The sequence below is a fragment of the Diabrotica undecimpunctata genome, chromosome 4 (genome assembly GCF_040954645.1).
Source record: "Diabrotica undecimpunctata isolate CICGRU chromosome 4, icDiaUnde3, whole genome shotgun sequence".
NCBI classification, from domain to species: domain Eukaryota; kingdom Metazoa; phylum Arthropoda; class Insecta; order Coleoptera; family Chrysomelidae; genus Diabrotica; species Diabrotica undecimpunctata.
The window spans coordinates 83711514-83730826 of NC_092806.1; the positions used below are offsets into that span (position 1 = coordinate 83711514).

General features: G+C 34.5%; 2 protein-coding genes across 2 annotated transcripts; one reads left to right on the forward strand and one right to left on the reverse strand.

Moving 5' to 3' along the window:
• Positions 1–4608: 4608 nt before the first annotated feature.
• Positions 4609–8274, reverse strand: LOC140438758 (uncharacterized). The gene has a single exon (XM_072528406.1). The coding sequence runs from the start codon at positions 8272–8274 to the stop codon at positions 4609–4611; it is 3666 nt and encodes a 1221-aa protein (XP_072384507.1).
• Positions 8275–11306: 3032 nt separating this feature from the next.
• Positions 11307–12758, forward strand: LOC140438759 (uncharacterized). Its single transcript, XM_072528407.1, has one exon. It carries the CDS (start codon positions 11307–11309, stop codon positions 12756–12758), a length of 1452 nt encoding a protein of 483 aa, XP_072384508.1.
• The last annotated feature ends 6555 nt before the right edge of the window (positions 12759–19313 follow it).

The window sequence follows — 19313 nt, forward strand, 5'->3', positions numbered from 1 at the left end:
TAAAATTGGTTTTTCACGTAATATAAATGTATGTAGCTTTATAATCTTATTATTATAAAAATTTAATTTATTTTCTTGTATGCTGATTGATAAGATAACGATAGAATTTAATAATTGTTTTATTCGTTCATATAAAATAAAGAAACGTAAATATTTGTAATATAATATATTTGTATTCTTATCCTTTCTTCTCTCCCGATAAGAGACAACTAGAAAATCTTTTGAATCCATCGAACACAGGTAATATAAGGATTATTTTACTTTTGATAACAAATAAGTTATATTTCTTTTTTATTGGCTCAATAAACTAAGATTAAAGTCAAAATAAACAATCATAACAAATGGCGCCCAACGTGGGGCGTAGAAAGTATTTCTAGTTAAAATTTAAACGGATAGAGAAAGAAAGCAGATTGATTGAAAATTTATTTGCCGATGGTTAAAGTTTATAATATTTGCTTTTATGACATTACATTTCAAATTTCTCTAGGTACAAATTTTTACATGATATAATTTATGATATTTGATTGATTTTTACAACTGACAAAAGTTTTAAAATTTTATTGCATTTATTTGAATTTATTGCATTTGGGATAAGAGGAAAAGTTTTCGTCTTTGCAACATTACTCGAATTTCATATTTGGCGGGGATATTATTGCACAAATTTCAAAGCTTCATATTTGGCGGGGATAAATAATCTAACGAACATGTCGACCACAAGGAGTCAAAGCAAAACGCAAGAAAGGAAAGAGGATAAGATAGAAGAGGAAACAATTATTGATGAAGGATCGGATAATGAAGGAAATGCTACAATAATGGAGGAAAGAAAAGAAACAGGGATGCTGGAAAAATTATTAGCAATGATGCAAATACAGACACAAACAATAGAGAAAAACCAAATTGAAACATCAAAGAAAATTGATAGAAATCAACTGGAAACAAAACACATAATGGATGAAACAAAACAAACAATGGAAGAAAACCAACGGGAAACAAGGCAAGCAATAGAACTAAATAACAGGAATATAGAGCAGCGTCTGGAGAACTATGAACAAAAATTAGAAGAAAATGATAGGAAAATGGAAAAGCGTTTGGACAAATATGAAAATGATGTAAAAGTCTGTTTAGAAAAAGTCAGAGAAGAAACAGAGAGGAAACTAGAGATGCAAAGAGAAGAAATAGAAACTAAAATGAAAGATATTAAGACTGTCCAGAAAAAGGAATTAGAACAGTTAGAAGAAAAATTTGAAATGGCGCTACAAGAAGACAGGAAAGAAGTAGAAAGGAGATTAAAGCAAAATGAAAAACAAATGGCAGAAATTGAACTAAGAGGAGTAGAAGTGGAAAGGTAGCCATTTCGCTCCACTTTGACCTTTGACCCCTGACGTCACAAGCATCGTCCGCGCTCCGGTCACGCCCCGTGATGACGTCATGAACGCTAGCCGTCACGGCCAGTAATAAATGGTTATTATTAATATGAATTAATTTACATACTATTTTTGTATTTCAACTATTTTTATTATCTACTACTGATAAGACAATTTTAGTCCAGATTATTAAATTATTATTAAATAAAAAATTATAGCGTATGTAGGACTCGAACCCGCGATCCATACGTTGATGACTAGACGCCCAGACTACTAGACCAATCGGTCATTTGAAGTAGGTAGGCGTCAATAGGTATAAAAAAAACAAAGTCAAAGGTCGTGGTCATGACGAAGCAAACCGTGTACAAACCGCAGAGGATAATGCAAAAGCGAATAGTTTGACGATATGAATATTGCAATTATATTTTTAAACTTGTGTGTTAAATATAAAAAGCCGCAAACATAAAGTACGATAAAGAGAAAGTATTTTTAACAAAAACAGTTTTTAGTTGTAAAGAATTATGTTTTGAATCGAGTATCTAACTCTTGATTTGAAAGTATGTATTTACAAATTAGTAAAGATTAGGTTAAATATCAGTGCTGCAGAAGACCGCAAAAGTTCTGTGGTATTGTAAGCGTAATATAAACAAATAGTTCATATCCCAATATTCGGAATGCAATACTTTTATTTATGAAAAGCAGAAAAAGCACGTGAAATTGATAAAGTTGAAAGCAGGCTGCGATATCGACAAAACCGCAAACTGTTATCTAGGTGTAGAACAACAGCGAAGAATTCATGGTTTAATTTTAAATAATATGTTTCAAAGAAATGTGTGTGTTATATAGTACCTATAGTGTATAAATCAGACAAATGTGACAAAATGTAAAAATTTTGTGAAAAAATATGTAAATATACAGTTATAGGTGTGTAAGGACCTACCAAGAACAACGCTTAACAGAAGAAAACAGAGGTAAGTAATATGCTGTACTATTATTTTTCAATGACTGACGCCTAAAATGATTCAAAAACGTAAGGAAAGTAAAAGCGCTAACATGTTGTTTTATTTTGTAAAACATGTAGATTTAATACACATGTACAAAATGGCGGTTGTACCGGCAAAATATTTCAAAATGTGGTAAAATAATTAAGAGATTAAAACAGTTTTACTTTTGCTTACAGAGTATACCAAAGGGTTAAAAAGCCCATAAAGTTCTAAATTGTCAAAACCTAAGGCGTAAAGACCGACAGGAATAGACGAAGTATACAGATACTAAGGTAAGATATTGTTATTTTACAGTAAGCATGCCTATTTTTTAACAAATACTATATATGTGCCTGGTTTTTAACAAGCATGTAAATAAAATGTCTACGAAGGTTTTTTTTTTTGCAAAATGCCCAATATGCAGATGTCCCAAATGCCTAATGAGCATACGCAACAAAGCCATTGTATTTGCTTAATAAACAATTTTGTGTATCAAAAATTCTTAAATGTAACATAAAGAATACATGAGTACCTAGAAAAAATATTACACAGTACAAGCATTGTACAAATTATGTAAACTTATAATTTTAGATGAGAAGCCGAACATGAAGCATCAGTGCCCTCTGTAATTAATATTTGGAAATCAACAACAACAATTGACAACGTTAGACGCTGGCTAAGTAAGGGTAAGCAAATGTTTGTAAATTTTCTGCTTTAAAGAAAAGAATATAAAAAATGTGTAAAATTTTATTGTTTTTATTTATAAGCAATTCCGGTTTAAGTATCAGAAGTCATAAGTTTGGACAATATGCGGACAAAATAATAAATTTATCGTTTTCACCGGTTAGATAATTTCCTGTTGTTTGTCTGAGAATTGTCGATCTTCTAATAGTATCAATTTATTTTACATAATAATTAAAAGAAATACCAAATGTTTAGTAATTGTTTTTACATTAAGAATAAAGAGATTATAAATAATAGATAAATAACAAAGATTATTATACAGGGTGGAAAAAATGAAGATTTTACATATAGGTTTAACCAAAACGTTCTTGTACAGGGTGTTTATAAAACTTAAGTAAATATAATAGCCCTAAGTAATGTTACATCTCTTTCCAAGGCCTACCCAGGAGGCAATACGTCAACATTATATGACATATTCGTGGATATATCAAAGAATATTGAAGTATTGGAGATGCTTACGGCCTCGTTAAGATTCCCCGCCATATGTCTCAATATACAGAGCATAGAAAGACATAAGACAGGCCTACGGTATTTGGGCCCATCCATGCTTTGCTTATGTAGAAATCACATATAAGTAGTGTAAGGCCCAGTAAATATCTTTTAGTGATCTGTGCAGAGTATCTTTTGGGTATCAGGCAGCTAACAAACACATAGCTCCGGAGTTAACCAGACAGGTTCATTAAGTAGCCAGTGACTCATAACAGATATCTTTTGGTGATTTATCTGAGTATCTTTTAAGATGTTTATTATACCGAGGTTTGTTCAGACCTTAGTTCAATGGCTACTACTTTGGGGTAGTCTACCACTGACTAAATAGTACTGACTCTTGGGAAGGTTATCAGGGATTAAAGCTAAAAGGATTTTTACACTTAGATATGTAGATATTCTTCATAAACAAAGCGTGGATATTGTCAAAATATAACATATGCAAAAAAGTACAGTAGCTCTTAAATATTTTTAAAAAACGGTAGATAGCATTTTTTAACATTGAAAATAAGATAACATTCTGAAATTTTTAATATTACCGATGTTTTTAAATTGAATGATAATTTTCAAAACAAATCATTTTACATAAAAAAGTAATTAGCGAGGCATTTTTAAAATTTGAATGTCGAATTTCGTATCTTTAAGCTGTATGTAAGCATTAGAACTGGTTACATTTTCAATTTGTTCTAGTAACTTGGTCATATTGACATCTGCACTAGTTGTTGTCGAAATAGGATGATTGAAATTGTCATTTAAAGCCACAATACGGATTCTGTCACCCTTTTTGTAACCAATTTGTTTTTTTATATCGTTAAGAGCTGAATCTAATTTATTTTTCAAAGTGTCTTGATTAAGAGCGCCACCTACATAGTTTTCACAGCACAGTTGGAAAGTACACTGATGAGCATTGAATTTTTTAATTTCTCGCTGATTTATAATATTTACAGACCACATTTTGATACGTGTGTACTCTACGAGTGTTCAACTGTGAATGAAGAGATTTTGACATGTGACACACTATTAACATCAATCTAAGAGGCCTTGTAGCCTAGAGGCAGGGTATCCATACACTCATCATTATGTACAATCTTTCGCTTCTTGTAATCCATCTTAAATGTCTTTGACACCCTCTTTCTCGTTACAATGTCTTTAGTGTGGACATCGCGGCATATTTGGTCATATGTGAGCTTGATTTGTTTGGTGGGGTCGTGTATGATAGCAGTCATAGCGGAGGCATTGAGTACTAGGCTGTTTTCATAGTTTAGAGTAAAGCCTTTGATTTTAGTCACCTCTTTGCCCTCGACTGTTTTGTAGTAATAACTTTTTGGACCAGTTGCCTGCCATTCTACAATATAATCATCTGACCCAAGCTCATCGCTCCAATCGCCCAACATTTCACCTGTTTCGACAGTGTTTAGGCCATCATCAATATAAACAACGGAGTCTGTGTCGAAATAAGCTACATCCTCTCCTAGCCTATCAATCATATCGTACAGTCTCAGACGAGCGTTACTTGTCGTAAATAAAGCCACAAAAATATTTGTAGATCTGGGGTCTTCTACAAATACGTCCTTGTAATCATATGAGACTTGGGCTATGTGATCGTTAACAAATATCACATTAGTCATGTTGATCTTATCATCCATCAAGAGCTCATACCATCTTTTGAGGTCCACAACATACGCTGTCTGATTCATATTCATTCTTTGCCCAAATTTGCCCCATAGACTATTCAAGCATAGTTTAGCGACTGCTCGTTTACCAAGATTTGTAGATATCTTCTCCAAGTCTAAGTCTATGCCCATTTGTTCTTTTACAACCCGAGCGTATTCTTCGTTTGAGGCATATGTATGTGGACTAGTTTCTAATTTTATTTTCATAAAATCTTTGACATAGCCCTTAAATAAATCCGTCGAAGTTTGTTCAAAATTCCACACCTCGTACACTTTCAACATTTTATACCCCTTTTCTAGGGCTTTATTGATCTCTAGAGTCGTCCACGTACCTTTTAATGCACGTTCTGAGTCATCATGATCACAATGTTCGCAATCTTCCAAGGCGCATTGATTACACAACGGAAACATTAATTTGTCAGTTTTGACAGGTAGGACTGGGTGATATAAGTTGGTAGGTGGTAGTATTTGACAATGTACTAGGCCAAACCACGAGGGTTCGTATGATTCAGGTGCATGTATTTTAACAGGGTGGCCAATGGGGTAGCGGTCATAATACTGTACAGTAGGGTAAAGCGATACAATATCTATATATCTAAGCTTTTTACCAGTCACATTTAGTTTTATGGCGTTTGTTCGTCCTCCAAAGAATGCTTCACGAGGCTTTAAGGGTTCAACAATTTGAGGGCTCGGTGCATTTTTACATTCTTTTGATTTTAGCCATTCACATTCCCACATTTCTACTAGTTTGTAGCCAGCTTCTTTTATTTGTGCGGCTCTCCACAGTGTTCGTTCGTACAAGTCGCTCATTGCCTCATTGTTGACATGATTAATAGTGTTGGGTGCAAAACACTCGGGGTGGCCATGCCAGAAACAACCGTGGTACTGGTACACAGTATTTGTACAGGCATCATAGCCATCCACTTTTGCACTACAGATCGTAATTTCGCCTCCATTAAGAGCATGTTGTACGTCTGGAAACTGACTGAGCCACTTTATGGATGCTTCACTGTACGTATCCTTAAGATCCTGTTTTACAACCCCAATAGTATTTGGTTGCAGATATTTGGCCCTATATATAGCCATACAAACACTAGCAATGGTCAGATATTGGAACGGGTCTATGTTAGCGATCCCCAAAAATTCTTTACGAAATTCCAAACAACCTCTTCGTAGAATATCTACATCTGAATCGCAATAGGCATGTAGCTCCCTCTGAAAATCAAACTCATCGTTTTTATGGGCCTCATACCATTCGAGGAAAGCTGTACGTTGCTTCTCTTTCATGGTATTGGGACCATAATATTTAGGGTTTGGTAAAGCCCCAACATATTGCTGGTTCTCAGGCACATTAAAAAAATGTGGAAAATACCCCTTTTTCAACTCTGCCAATCCAAACGTTTTGGGGAATTCTGCCAGAGGACCGCTCACGAAATTCGAACTATCAATTATTTTTAATTTAATAGCAGGTACTTCTAGCAGCATCAGTTTTGACCCGTTGTAGATGGTGTACGGTTTTATCGTGTTTTCTACACAGTATTTCAAAATAAAATACGAGTCGTAACTTTTCCCGTTATGGGCAATTGCTGTATAACCCCTGTGTTTCTCAGAAATTAACCATTTACAGAACTCATCATTGTCTTTGAAAACAAATTTATTACCATTAAAATCGTGGGCTATCACCAAGTTTGGTATGTGTATATCTGTGTCTTGCATTGCTTCGTAATCGAAAAATAAATATTTTTCTGTATATGTGCAACGATTTATGGGTATGTTAGAGAGGCCGTTGCATTGACATGGATATTTACATGTAACAGTTGTTTTATAATGCTTCCGACAACCCATATTTTCTTCATTACTACGATTATTACATACACACGGTACTTCGCAAATTCCTCCTTTGGCGGGTTTTTTCATCATATAGCAATGATGCGTAGCTATCTCTACGAATGTGTTACAATTCCTGCACATCGAGTAGCCACACACATGCTCAGTGGCTCTTTTACATACTTTATTGCCCTTTTCACATTTAAATACTTCTTTGCACATTGCTTCGTGATTATGCAGGCATTCAATATTAAAGCAGAAGCGGTTACATAATTCGCAAAGGATCTTTGTGTGCGTCGACAAGTCGTGTTCTGGCTGCTTGCAGATTGTACACAGAGGTGCTTTCTTGCACTTGTGCTTATTTGAGCCCTGATAAGGTGTATCGCACTTTGTACAGTAAAAATGTGTGCCATACAACCCTTTCAAACTATTGATTACATCGAAATGGTTACCGTTTTTATATAGATAAATTTTGTTTGTTTTTTCGGGGCCCTCATAGATAAGAGTGTTGAAGTTTTCAGAGCAGATGATCTTAATTTGCACATTCAACAGTTCTTCGGCCTTCTTAAAATCATCCAAAATAAAGCCGTCGACATAGCAACCACCCAATAGACCACAAAGTTTTTCCGCCAAAACCGTCTGTAATGTTCGACCTATACGTATGTTATGAACATCACTTTTGATCAAGTTGTGACCCAAAATCTCGTTTGTGATGTATGTAAGAGCCGTTACGATTGCTCTAGCCCCACAAAGATTATCAGTATTAACAATCCGTGTAATGCTCTTTTTGGTTCGACGATCCTCTGACAAATTTATCATTCTACGACGACCGCTAAACCTAGGTATATTAAAGATTTGAATATCGAATTTCGTGTCACCCAAAAGAACAGTATCGTTAGATGTCAATATGTTTTCAAGATGCTGTAATAAACTGTCCATATTGGTATCTGCACTAGTTTTTGTCGAAATGGGGTGATTGAAATTGTTATTGTGGGCAATTATTCGAATTTTATCGCCCTTTTTGTATCCGCTTTGCTTCTTTGCATCAGCCATAGCATCCTCCAACAGAGCTTTCAAGTTCTCTTCGCCGCGGCTAGGAGAACCCCCTATCGCAGAGAGTCGAAAACTATGTAAGTACGCACAAAATGTTGTTATGAACCTACGCGCTAAAACCTTTAATGACCAATTTTGAACCATTTCGAAAATTATCAAAAATTAGAAACTTAAAAAAAATCAAAAAACTTTACAATTTTTTCAAAAAAACTAAAAATTCAAAATGTAATATCTATTTTTCAAAAAAAAAAATGCACACTTACTGTAAAGGATGATAAGAGCAAGAGCTGATATGAGAGAGAACGTCTTAACGTCAGAGCTGACTGATAAGAAATGAGAGTAAATCTTGTTTTGCGCCTTTTATACGTTTTCACCCTAGGTCACGTGACACTCTATGATGAGGAAAAGGGTAATACTGTTTGAGAAAAAACAGGGGTGTTTATTTTCAATTTTACATAAAAAACAGCTGTATAAAGTATTTAAAACATATCAGTTAGTCTTTTTACGAAATCCCGGTTGTAAATTATCTATATTTTCGAGTTGCGGCTTACACGCTATCATATTGTGATAAAGCAATTAAAACCGAGTTTATTCAAAATAATAAAAGTATGTACATTTATAATTAATTATTAGAACAAAACAAAATCTATTTTGCCAAAAACGACGATCATTTTTTCAGAAAATGATATTAAAATTTAGGGCGTTGTCCTGCTTCGGGAGAACTCGTAACACCTCGGCTAGGCTATTTTTGCAAAATTAACAAGATCTTGCCTGCCTAATGAGGATTACGTCATCGCTACTTTTAGACATAGATAGTGCCGTGTGCAAAACATACACATCTAAGGGGTTGTCTTATTGTTTTTATCAAGGTATGCCAAAATGATTAAGATAGATGATGTCATCAATATTTTTAGATAATGATGCGTAGCGGTGAATTGTTAGATAATAAAAAGGCATGTTAAATACCAATATTATTTTATTTGTTAAATTAATACATATTACATGTTATTCTTGAAGGAAAGCGTCGGTTAGTGAGATGATGAATTCTGAAGTATTCTGTTTCCTTAGTAACCACTAGGTGGAGACAATTAATGAATAAGCTCTAGATAGCGCAATTTACTTATTATGTCTTCTGCTTCTTTTCCATTTAGAGCATCGCTTTTCGAAAGAATTTTGAGGCCTTCATTAACGTAAGAACTTTTAAATTTTCTCAATTTATATTTTACGAGTAATTTTTAATCAAACTCGTATATATTTTATCCACAACGAATAGTGTAATAGCAAAAATTCGTTTATTTTTCAATTTATATTTTACTAGTAATTTGCGAGTAACTTCGTATATATAATTAAACTTATAAATCTTTATAAATATTCTAACTAGCGGATGTGCATTTCCTTTTAACATTTCTCACACGGTCGCCGAAAACACGTGCAACAATTTTTTCAAGAATCAGCTTGTTAGTTATAGAATCACCAGACGTAATATGATGCGAAATACTGCTAACGAAAACTTTAGCGAATATTATTACATTCCTTTTTAACATTGTCTCACGATTCAGCGTTTTCACAGTCGACAAAAAAGTTCAAAAAGTTTTGTGCACAACAAATATTATTTATTGGATTTGTAAAACATTACAACTAAATAATTAGGTTAGAATAATATCATAGCAGTTGGAATTATCGAGAATTGCAAGCCAAATCTTGTCTGTACACACGTGCACCGGTTATTGTCGACTGTGAAAACGCTGAATCGTGAGATAATGTTAAAAAGGAATGTAATAATATTCGCTAAAGTTTTCGTTAGCAGTATTTCGCATCATATTACGTCTGGTGATTCTATAACTAACAAGCTGATTCTTGAAAAAATTTTTGCACGTGTTTTCGGCGACCGTGTGAGAAATGTTAAAAGGAAATGCACATCCGCTAGTTAGAATATTTATAAAGATTTATAAGTTTAATTATATATACGAAGTTACTCGCAAATTACTAGTAAAATATAAATTGAAAAATAAACGAATTTTTGCTATTACACTATTCGTTGTGGATAAAATATATACGAGTTTGATTAAAAATTACTCGTAAAATATAAATTGAGAAAATTTAAAAGTTCTTACGTTAATGAAGGCCTCAAAATTCTTTCGAAAAGCGATGCTCTAAATGGAAAAGAAGCAGAAGACATAATAAGTAAATTGCGCTATCTAGAGCTTATTCATTAATTGTCTCCACCTAGTGGTTACTAAAGAAACAGAATACTTCAGAATTCATCATCTCACTAACCGACGCCTTCCTTCAAGAATAACATGTAATATGTATTAATTTAACAAATAAAATAATATTGGTATTTAACATGCCTTTTTATTATCTAACAATTCACCGCTACGCATCATTATCTAAAAATATTGATGACATCATCTATCTTAATCATTTTGGCATACCTTGATAAAAACAATAAGACAACCCCTTAGATGTGTATGTTTTGCACACGGCACTATCTATGTCTAAAAGTAGCGATGACGTAATCCTCATTAGGCAGGCAAGATCTTGTTAATTTTGCAAAAATAGCCTAGCCGAGGTGTTACGAGTTCTCCCGAAGCAGGACAACGCCCTAAATTTTAATATCATTTTCTGAAAAAATGATCGTCGTTTTTGGCAAAATAGATTTTGTTTTGTTCTAATAATTAATTATAAATGTACATACTTTTATTATTTTGAATAAACTCGGTTTTAATTGCTTTATCACAATATGATAGCGTGTAAGCCGCAACTCGAAAATATAGATAATTTACAACCGGGATTTCGTAAAAAGACTAACTGATATGTTTTAAATACTTTATACAGCTGTTTTTTATGTAAAATTGAAAATAAACACCCCTGTTTTTTCTCAAACAGTATTACCCTTTTCCTCATCATAGAGTGTCACGTGACTGCAACCAAATACTATTGGGGTTGTAAAACAGGATCTTAAGGATACGTACAGTGAAGCATCCATAAAGTGGCTCAGTCAGTTTCCAGACGTACAACATGCTCTTAATGGAGGCGAAATTACGATCTGTAGTGCAAAAGTGGATGGCTATGATGCCTGTACAAATACTGTGTACCAGTACCACGGTTGTTTCTGGCATGGCCACCCCGAGTGTTTTGCACCCAACACTATTAATCATGTCAACAATGAGGCAATGAGCGACTTGTACGAACGAACACTGTGGAGAGCCGCACAAATAAAAGAAGCTGGCTACAAACTAGTAGAAATGTGGGAATGTGAATGGCTAAAATCAAAAGAATGTAAAAATGCACCGAGCTCTCAAATTGTTGAACCCTTAAAGCCTCGTGAAGCATTCTTTGGAGGACGAACAAACGCCATAAAACTAAATGTGACTGGTAAAAAGCTTAGATATATAGATATTGTATCGCTTTACCCTACTGTACAGTATTATGACCGCTACCCCATTGGCCACCCTGTTAAAATACATGCACCTGAATCATACGAACCCTCGTGGTTTGGCCTAGTACATTGTCAAATACTACCACCTACCAACTTATATCACCCAGTCCTACCTGTCAAAACTGACAAATTAATGTTTCCGTTGTGTAATCAATGCGCCTTGGAAGATTGCGAACATTGTGATCATGATGACTCAGAACGTGCATTAAAAGGTACGTGGACGACTCTAGAGATCAATAAAGCCCTAGAAAAGGGGTATAAAATGTTGAAAGTGTACGAGGTGTGGAATTTTGAACAAACTTCGACGGATTTATTTAAGGGCTATGTCAAAGATTTTATGAAAATAAAATTAGAAACTAGTCCACATACATATGCCTCAAACGAAGAATACGCTCGGGTTGTAAAAGAACAAATGGGCATAGACTTAGACTTGGAGAAGATATCTACAAATCTTGGTAAACGAGCAGTCGCTAAACTATGCTTGAATAGTCTATGGGGCAAATTTGGGCAAAGAATGAATATGAATCAGACAGCGTATGTTGTGGACCTCAAAAGATGGTATGAGCTCTTGATGGATGATAAGATCAACATGACTAATGTGATATTTGTTAACGATCACATAGCCCAAGTCTCATATGATTACAAGGACGTATTTGTAGAAGACCCCAGATCTACAAATATTTTTGTGGCTTTATTTACGACAAGTAACGCTCGTCTGAGACTGTACGATATGATTGATAGGCTAGGAGAGGATGTAGCTTATTTCGACACAGACTCCGTTGTTTATATTGATGATGGCCTAAACACTGTCGAAACAGGTGAAATGTTGGGCGATTGGAGCGATGAGCTTGGGTCAGATGATTATATTGTAGAATGGCAGGCAACTGGTCCAAAAAGTTATTACTACAAAACAGTCGAGGACAAAGAGGTGACTAAAATCAAAGGCTTTACTCTAAACTATGAAAACAGCCTAGTACTCAATGCCTCCGCTATGACTGCTATCATACACGACCCCACCAAACAAATCAAGCTCACATATGACCAAATATGCCGCGATGTCCACACTAAAGACATTGTAACGAGAAAGAGGGTGTCAAAGACATTTAAGATGGATTACAAGAAGCGAAAGATTGTACATAATGATGAGTGTATGGATACCCTGCCTCTAGGCTACAAGGCCTCTTAGATTGATGTTAATAGTGTGTCACATGTCAAAATCTCTTCATTCACAGTTGAACACTCGTAGAGTACACACGTATCAAAATGTGGTCTGTAAATATTATAAATCAGCGAGAAATTAAAAAATTCAATGCTCATCAGTGTACTTTCCAACTGTGCTGTGAAAACTATGTAGGTGGCGCTCTTAATCAAGACACTTTGAAAAATAAATTAGATTCAGCTCTTAACGATATAAAAAAACAAATTGGTTACAAAAAGGGTGACAGAATCCGTATTGTGGCTTTAAATGACAATTTCAATCATCCTATTTCGACAACAACTAGTGCAGATGTCAATATGACCAAGTTACTAGAACAAATTGAAAATGTAACCAGTTCTAATGCTTACATACAGCTTAAAGATACGAAATTCGACATTCAAATTTTAAAAATGCCTCGCTAATTACTTTTTTATGTAAAATGATTTGTTTTGAAAATTATCATTCAATTTAAAAACATCGGTAATATTAAAAATTTCAGAATGTTATCTTATTTTCAATGTTAAAAAATGCTATCTACCGTTTTTTAAAAATATTTAAGAGCTACTGTACTTTTTTGCATATGTTATATTTTGACAATATCCACGCTTTGTTTATGAAGAATATCTACATATCTAAGTGTAAAAATCCTTTTAGCTTTAATCCCTGATAACCTTCCCAAGAGTCAGTACTATTTAGTCAGTGGTAGACTACCCCAAAGTAGTAGCCATTGAACTAAGGTCTGAACAAACCTCGGTATAATAAACATCTTAAAAGATACTCAGATAAATCACCAAAAGATATCTGTTATGAGTCACTGGCTACTTAATGAACCTGTCTGGTTAACTCCGGAGCTATGTGTTTGTTAGCTGCCTGATACCCAAAAGATACTCTGCACAGATCACTAAAAGATATTTACTGGGCCTTACACTACTTATATGTGATTTCTACATAAGCAAAGCATGGATGGGCCCAAATACCGTAGGCCTGTCTTATGTCTTTCTATGCTCTGTATATTGAGACATATGGCGGGGAATCTTAACGAGGCCGTAAGCATCTCCAATACTTCAATATTCTTTGATATATCCACGAATATGTCATATAATGTTGACGTATTGCCTCCTGGGTAGGCCTTGGAAAGAGATGTAACATTACTTAGGGCTATTATATTTACTTAAGTTTTATAAACACCCTGTACAAGAACGTTTTGGTTAAACCTATATGTAAAATCTTCATTTTATCCACCCTGTATAATAATCTTTGTTATTTATCTATTATTTATAATCTCTTTATTCTTAATGTAAAAACAATTACTAAACATTTGGTATTTCTTTTAATTATTATGTAAAATAAATTGATACTATTAGAAGATCGACAATTCTCAAACAAACAACAGGAAATTATCTAACCGGTGAAAACGATAAATTTATTATTTTGTCCGCATATTGTCCAAACTTATGACTTCTGATACTTAAACCGGAATTGCTTATAAATAAAAACAATAAAATTTTACACATTTTTTATATTCTTTTCTTTAAAGCAGAAAATTTACAAACATTTGCTTACCCTTACTTAGCCAGCGTCTAACGTTGTCAATTGTTGTTGTTGTTGATTTCCAAATATTAATTACAGAGGGCACTGATGCTTCATGTTCGGCTTCTCATCTAAAATTATAAGTTTACATAATTTGTACAATGCTTGTACTGTGTAATATTTTTTCTAGGTACTCATGTATTCTTTATGTTACATTTAAGAATTTTTGATACACAAAATTGTTTATTAAGCAAATACAATGGCTTTGTTGCGTATGCTCATTAGGCATTTGGGACATCTGCATATTGGGCATTTTGCAAAAAAAAAACCTTCGTAGACATTTTATTTACATGCTTGTTAAAAACCAGGCACATATATAGTATTTGTTAAAAAATAGGCATGCTTACTGTAAAATAACAATATCTTACCTTAGTATCTGTATACTTCGTCTATTCCTGTCGGTCTTTACGCCTTAGGTTTTGACAATTTAGAACTTTATGGGCTTTTTAACCCTTTGGTATACTCTGTAAGCAAAAGTAAAACTGTTTTAATCTCTTAATTATTTTACCACATTTTGAAATATTTTGCCGGTACAACCGCCATTTTGTACATGTGTATTAAATCTACATGTTTTACAAAATAAAACAACATGTTAGCGCTTTTACTTTCCTTACGTTTTTGAATCATTTTAGGCGTCAGTCATTGAAAAATAATAGTACAGCATATTACTTACCTCTGTTTTCTTCTGTTAAGCGTTGTTCTTGGTAGGTCCTTACACACCTATAACTGTATATTTACATATTTTTTCACAAAATTTTTACATTTTGTCACATTTGTCTGATTTATACACTATAGGTACTATATAACACACACATTTCTTTGAAACATATTATTTAAAATTAAACCATGAATTCTTCGCTGTTGTTCTACACCTAGATAACAGTTTGCGGTTTTGTCGATATCGCAGCCTGCTTTCAACTTTATCAATTTCACGTGCTTTTTCTGCTTTTCATAAATAAAAGTATTGCATTCCGAATATTGGGATATGAACTATTTGTTTATATTACGCTTACAATACCACAGAACTTTTGCGGTCTTCTGCAGCACTGATATTTAACCTAATCTTTACTAATTTGTAAATACATACTTTCAAATCAAGAGTTAGATACTCGATTCAAAACATAATTCTTTACAACTAAAAACTGTTTTTGTTAAAAATACTTTCTCTTTATCGTACTTTATGTTTGCGGCTTTTTATATTTAACACACAAGTTTAAAAATATAATTGCAATATTCATATCGTCAAACTATTCGCTTTTGCATTATCCTCTGCGGTTTGTACACGGTTTGCTTCGTCATGACCACGACCTTTGACTTTGTTTTTTTTATACCTATTGACGCCTACCTACTTCAAATGACCGATTGGTCTAGTAGTCTGGGCGTCTAGTCATCAACGTATGGATCGCGGGTTCGAGTCCTACATACGCTATAATTTTTTATTTAATAATAATTTAATAATCTGGACTAAAATTGTCTTATCAGTAGTAGATAATAAAAATAGTTGAAATACAAAAATAGTATGTAAATTAATTCATATTAATAATAACCATTTATTACTGGCCGTGACGGCTAGCGTTCATGACGTCATCACGGGGCGTGACCGGAGCGCGGACGATGCTTGTGACGTCAGGGGTCAAAGGTCAAAGTGGAGCGAAATGGCTACCTTTCTACTAGTAGAGAGAAAAGAAGTTATCATCCATGGAACAAGCGAAGCAAAATTACAGTTTGGCGGGGATGTAAGAAAACTGCACCCCGTACCGTTCATGAATAATCTAAATAAGAAGATACAATACATGGGAAATTTTGAGACAGCTAAGGAAATTTATTAAACTGTTTATTCGGGCTGTTGGGCCGTTGTCTTCTGTTGAGATTTGTTCTCGACGTTTCGCCAACACTAGGGGTTGGCATCTTCTGGAGATGTTGATGCTTCGCTTGTAAGCAGAAACTGACGACGCGTTGTACTACGGAGGCAATATTTATAATTCCCACTCGCCTCCCCTCCACTGGTTTCGGCTTGAGGGGGCGTGTCGTTGTTTATAGTAGCTTTTCTATCTCCGTGTTTGGCGGGAAGGGCGTTTGTGGATTTTAATACTGGTATCCATGTTTTGTTGATTTTTAGTCCTTCTTCTATCCTATTGAAATTGTTTGGGTGCTTGTATATTTCCACCGCTTCCCGATATAACCGTGGGTAGTACTGTGAAGTTTTGTCCAGCATCTGTGTTTCTTCACAGTACTACCCACGGTTATATCGGGAAGCGGTGGAAATATACAAGCACCCAAACAATTTCAATAGGATAGAAGAAGGACTAAAAATCAACAAAACATGGATACCAGTATTAAAATCCACAAACGCCCTTCCCGCCAAACACGGAGATAGAAAAGCTACTATAAACAACGACACGCCCCCTCAAGCCGAAACCAGTGGAGGGGAGGCGAGTGGGAATTATAAATATTGCCTCCGTAGTACAACGCGTCGTCAGTTTCTGCTTACAAGCGAAGCATCAACATCTCCAGAAGATGCCAACCCCTAGTGTTGGCGAAACGTCGAGAACAAATCTCAACAGAAGACAACGGCCCAACAGCCCGAATAAACAGTTTAATAAGTTAGACGATGGCCGTGAAAGCCTAACGCAAGCTAAGGAAATGATCAGAAATCATCTCAAAGATGAGGCGTGTCTATGGTTCGACAGCAAAGTGGAGGAATTTGAAAATTGGCAAGAATTTGAAAATAAATTTCTGAGTTTTTTCTGGGGAAAGACAGAGCAATTACAGATAAACAAGGAATTGCAAAATGGGAAATACCATGAGAGGATGGGTATATCAGAAAAAACATACGCATTGCAAATGTACAATAACGCAAAACATCTGCAATACAATTATTCATCCGAGCAATTAGTAGAGTTGATTGCAAGACACTTTGATGACACAATTGAAGATCAAATCAATCTACAAAACTACAAAGACATCGATAGTTTATGCCAATTCCTACAAATAAGGGCATCGCGGATACAGGAAAAAAGAGCAAGAAGGTCACAAGAAAGTTACAGACACCGAGAAACTCAGGAATACAGAGAGAGAGGACAAAATTTTAGGAGGGATTACACTAGACGAGAATTTATTCCCAGGAGGGAAAACGAAAATAGGGAAAACAGAAGAGGAAATGATGATTTCAGAAATCGGCTATGGAATGAGGACAGATATCGAGAAAATCACAACAGAAATAACACACGCGCATATCCCGAAAACAGAAATTACAATAGACGAAATGAACAGGAATATCGTGGAAACCGGAACGGATATGACAGACCAAAAGAAAACAGAAGAGAGGTAAATCATACACAAATAGAGGAAAATGAGAATGAAAGACAGCGATGAAAGAAGAAATACGGAAGAACAACAGACGGTTTTTCACGAAAGCACCCACTAAAACCAAAAAACCAGGCAGGAATTTTTTGTCACCCGAAGGAATTCATTAAATTAGCTGGAAATAATGAGGAAAGAAGAGGAGTTAACTTAAAATTTGTAGATGGTTTCATAAAAAATAGACCAATCAAAATTTTGATAGACACCGGTTCAGAAATAACATTGGTAAACAGAAAATTAATAGAAGAAGTGAGTTTGACAAATTTAATTTACAAAATACCAAGGGTAAATTTGGTGGGTGCAAATAAACGGACATTGGCAACGATAAATGAAGGAATACGAGTGAGGGTACGATTGGATGAGAAAATGTATGCACTACAATGTGTAATAATGCCAAACATGTCGCATGACATGATTGTAGGAGTGGACGAACTGGCAGAAAAACATGTAGTCATAGATTTCAAAAATAATACGATGAAACTAACAGAAGAAAAAGAAGGAGAACAGGAAAATGAACATGGGAAAAAGAAAATTGATAAGTCGGAAAAAGAACAAACAGTGGAAATGAATTTGGCCACGAAGCAAGGACAAAGAAGAAAAGGAAGAAAACTTAAGAAAAGGATAAAGGAAGTCAATACCGGAGATTCCTCAAAAGAAGGGATGAGCCCCGAAGAAGAAGAAGAAATAGTGTCAACAAAGGAAAATGAAAAGGATATGATTGAAACAGTGGTATTTAAGGAAGAGATTGATGAAAAAGAGGAGGAAAAATGTGCGATAAATATGTGTCAAGAATCTGAGGAAAAAGAAAGAAAATTGATATGTGGAGAAGAAAAAGAGAATGAGGTGCGTCTGATGTTAAAAGAACACGAAACTTTAATAAATTAGGAAAACAGAGTGGCAAAAAAGTACGAACATTCTTTTGAGGTAAAAAACTTGGGAAACTTTCGATCGAAGACTTACCCGATCCCATATAAATATCGACAACAGGTGAAAGAAGAAATTAATAAAATGTTGGAAGATCAAATAATTGAACGATGTGATTCACCGTATATTAATCCAATTGTGATAGTAAAAAAAAGCAGTGGAGAATTAAGACTATGTTTAGATGCCAGAAATATCAACCAGCACACAGTATCACAATATGAATCACCTCTAAACATTGAGGCCATATTTGGAAGAATTACAGGATCACACATATTCTCTAAAATTGATTTAAAGCATAGTTTTTGGTTGATACCTTTAGCTGAAAAATGTAGAAACTATACCGCGTTCTCAATTGATGGTATTGTATACAGGTTCAAGGTAGTGCCTTTTGGTTTACAAAGCGCTTGTGCAGCATTGGTACGGGCTCTACATTCTATTTTAAATCGATACGAAGATTTCATAGTCCATTACATCGATGATCTGTTGATTTTTTCACGAAATATACAGAGCCATATGAAACATATAAAGATAATTCTAGAAGAATTGGACAGAGCGGGATTAAAATTAAACATCGAAAAATGTCAATTTTTTCAAAAGGAAGTAATTTATCTAGGTTTTCAATTGGACACTACAACAGTTAGCTTAGCCGAAGACCGAGTCAAGCTC

Bases quoted from the DNA above. Each gene is read 5' to 3' on its own strand.
- LOC140438759 (XM_072528407.1), top strand. From the start codon at position 11,307: ATGAGCGACTTGTACGAACGAACACTGTGGAGAGCCGCACAAATAAAA.
- LOC140438758 (XM_072528406.1), bottom strand. From the start codon at position 8,274: ATGGTTCAAAATTGGTCATTAAAGGTTTTAGCGCGTAGGTTCATAACA.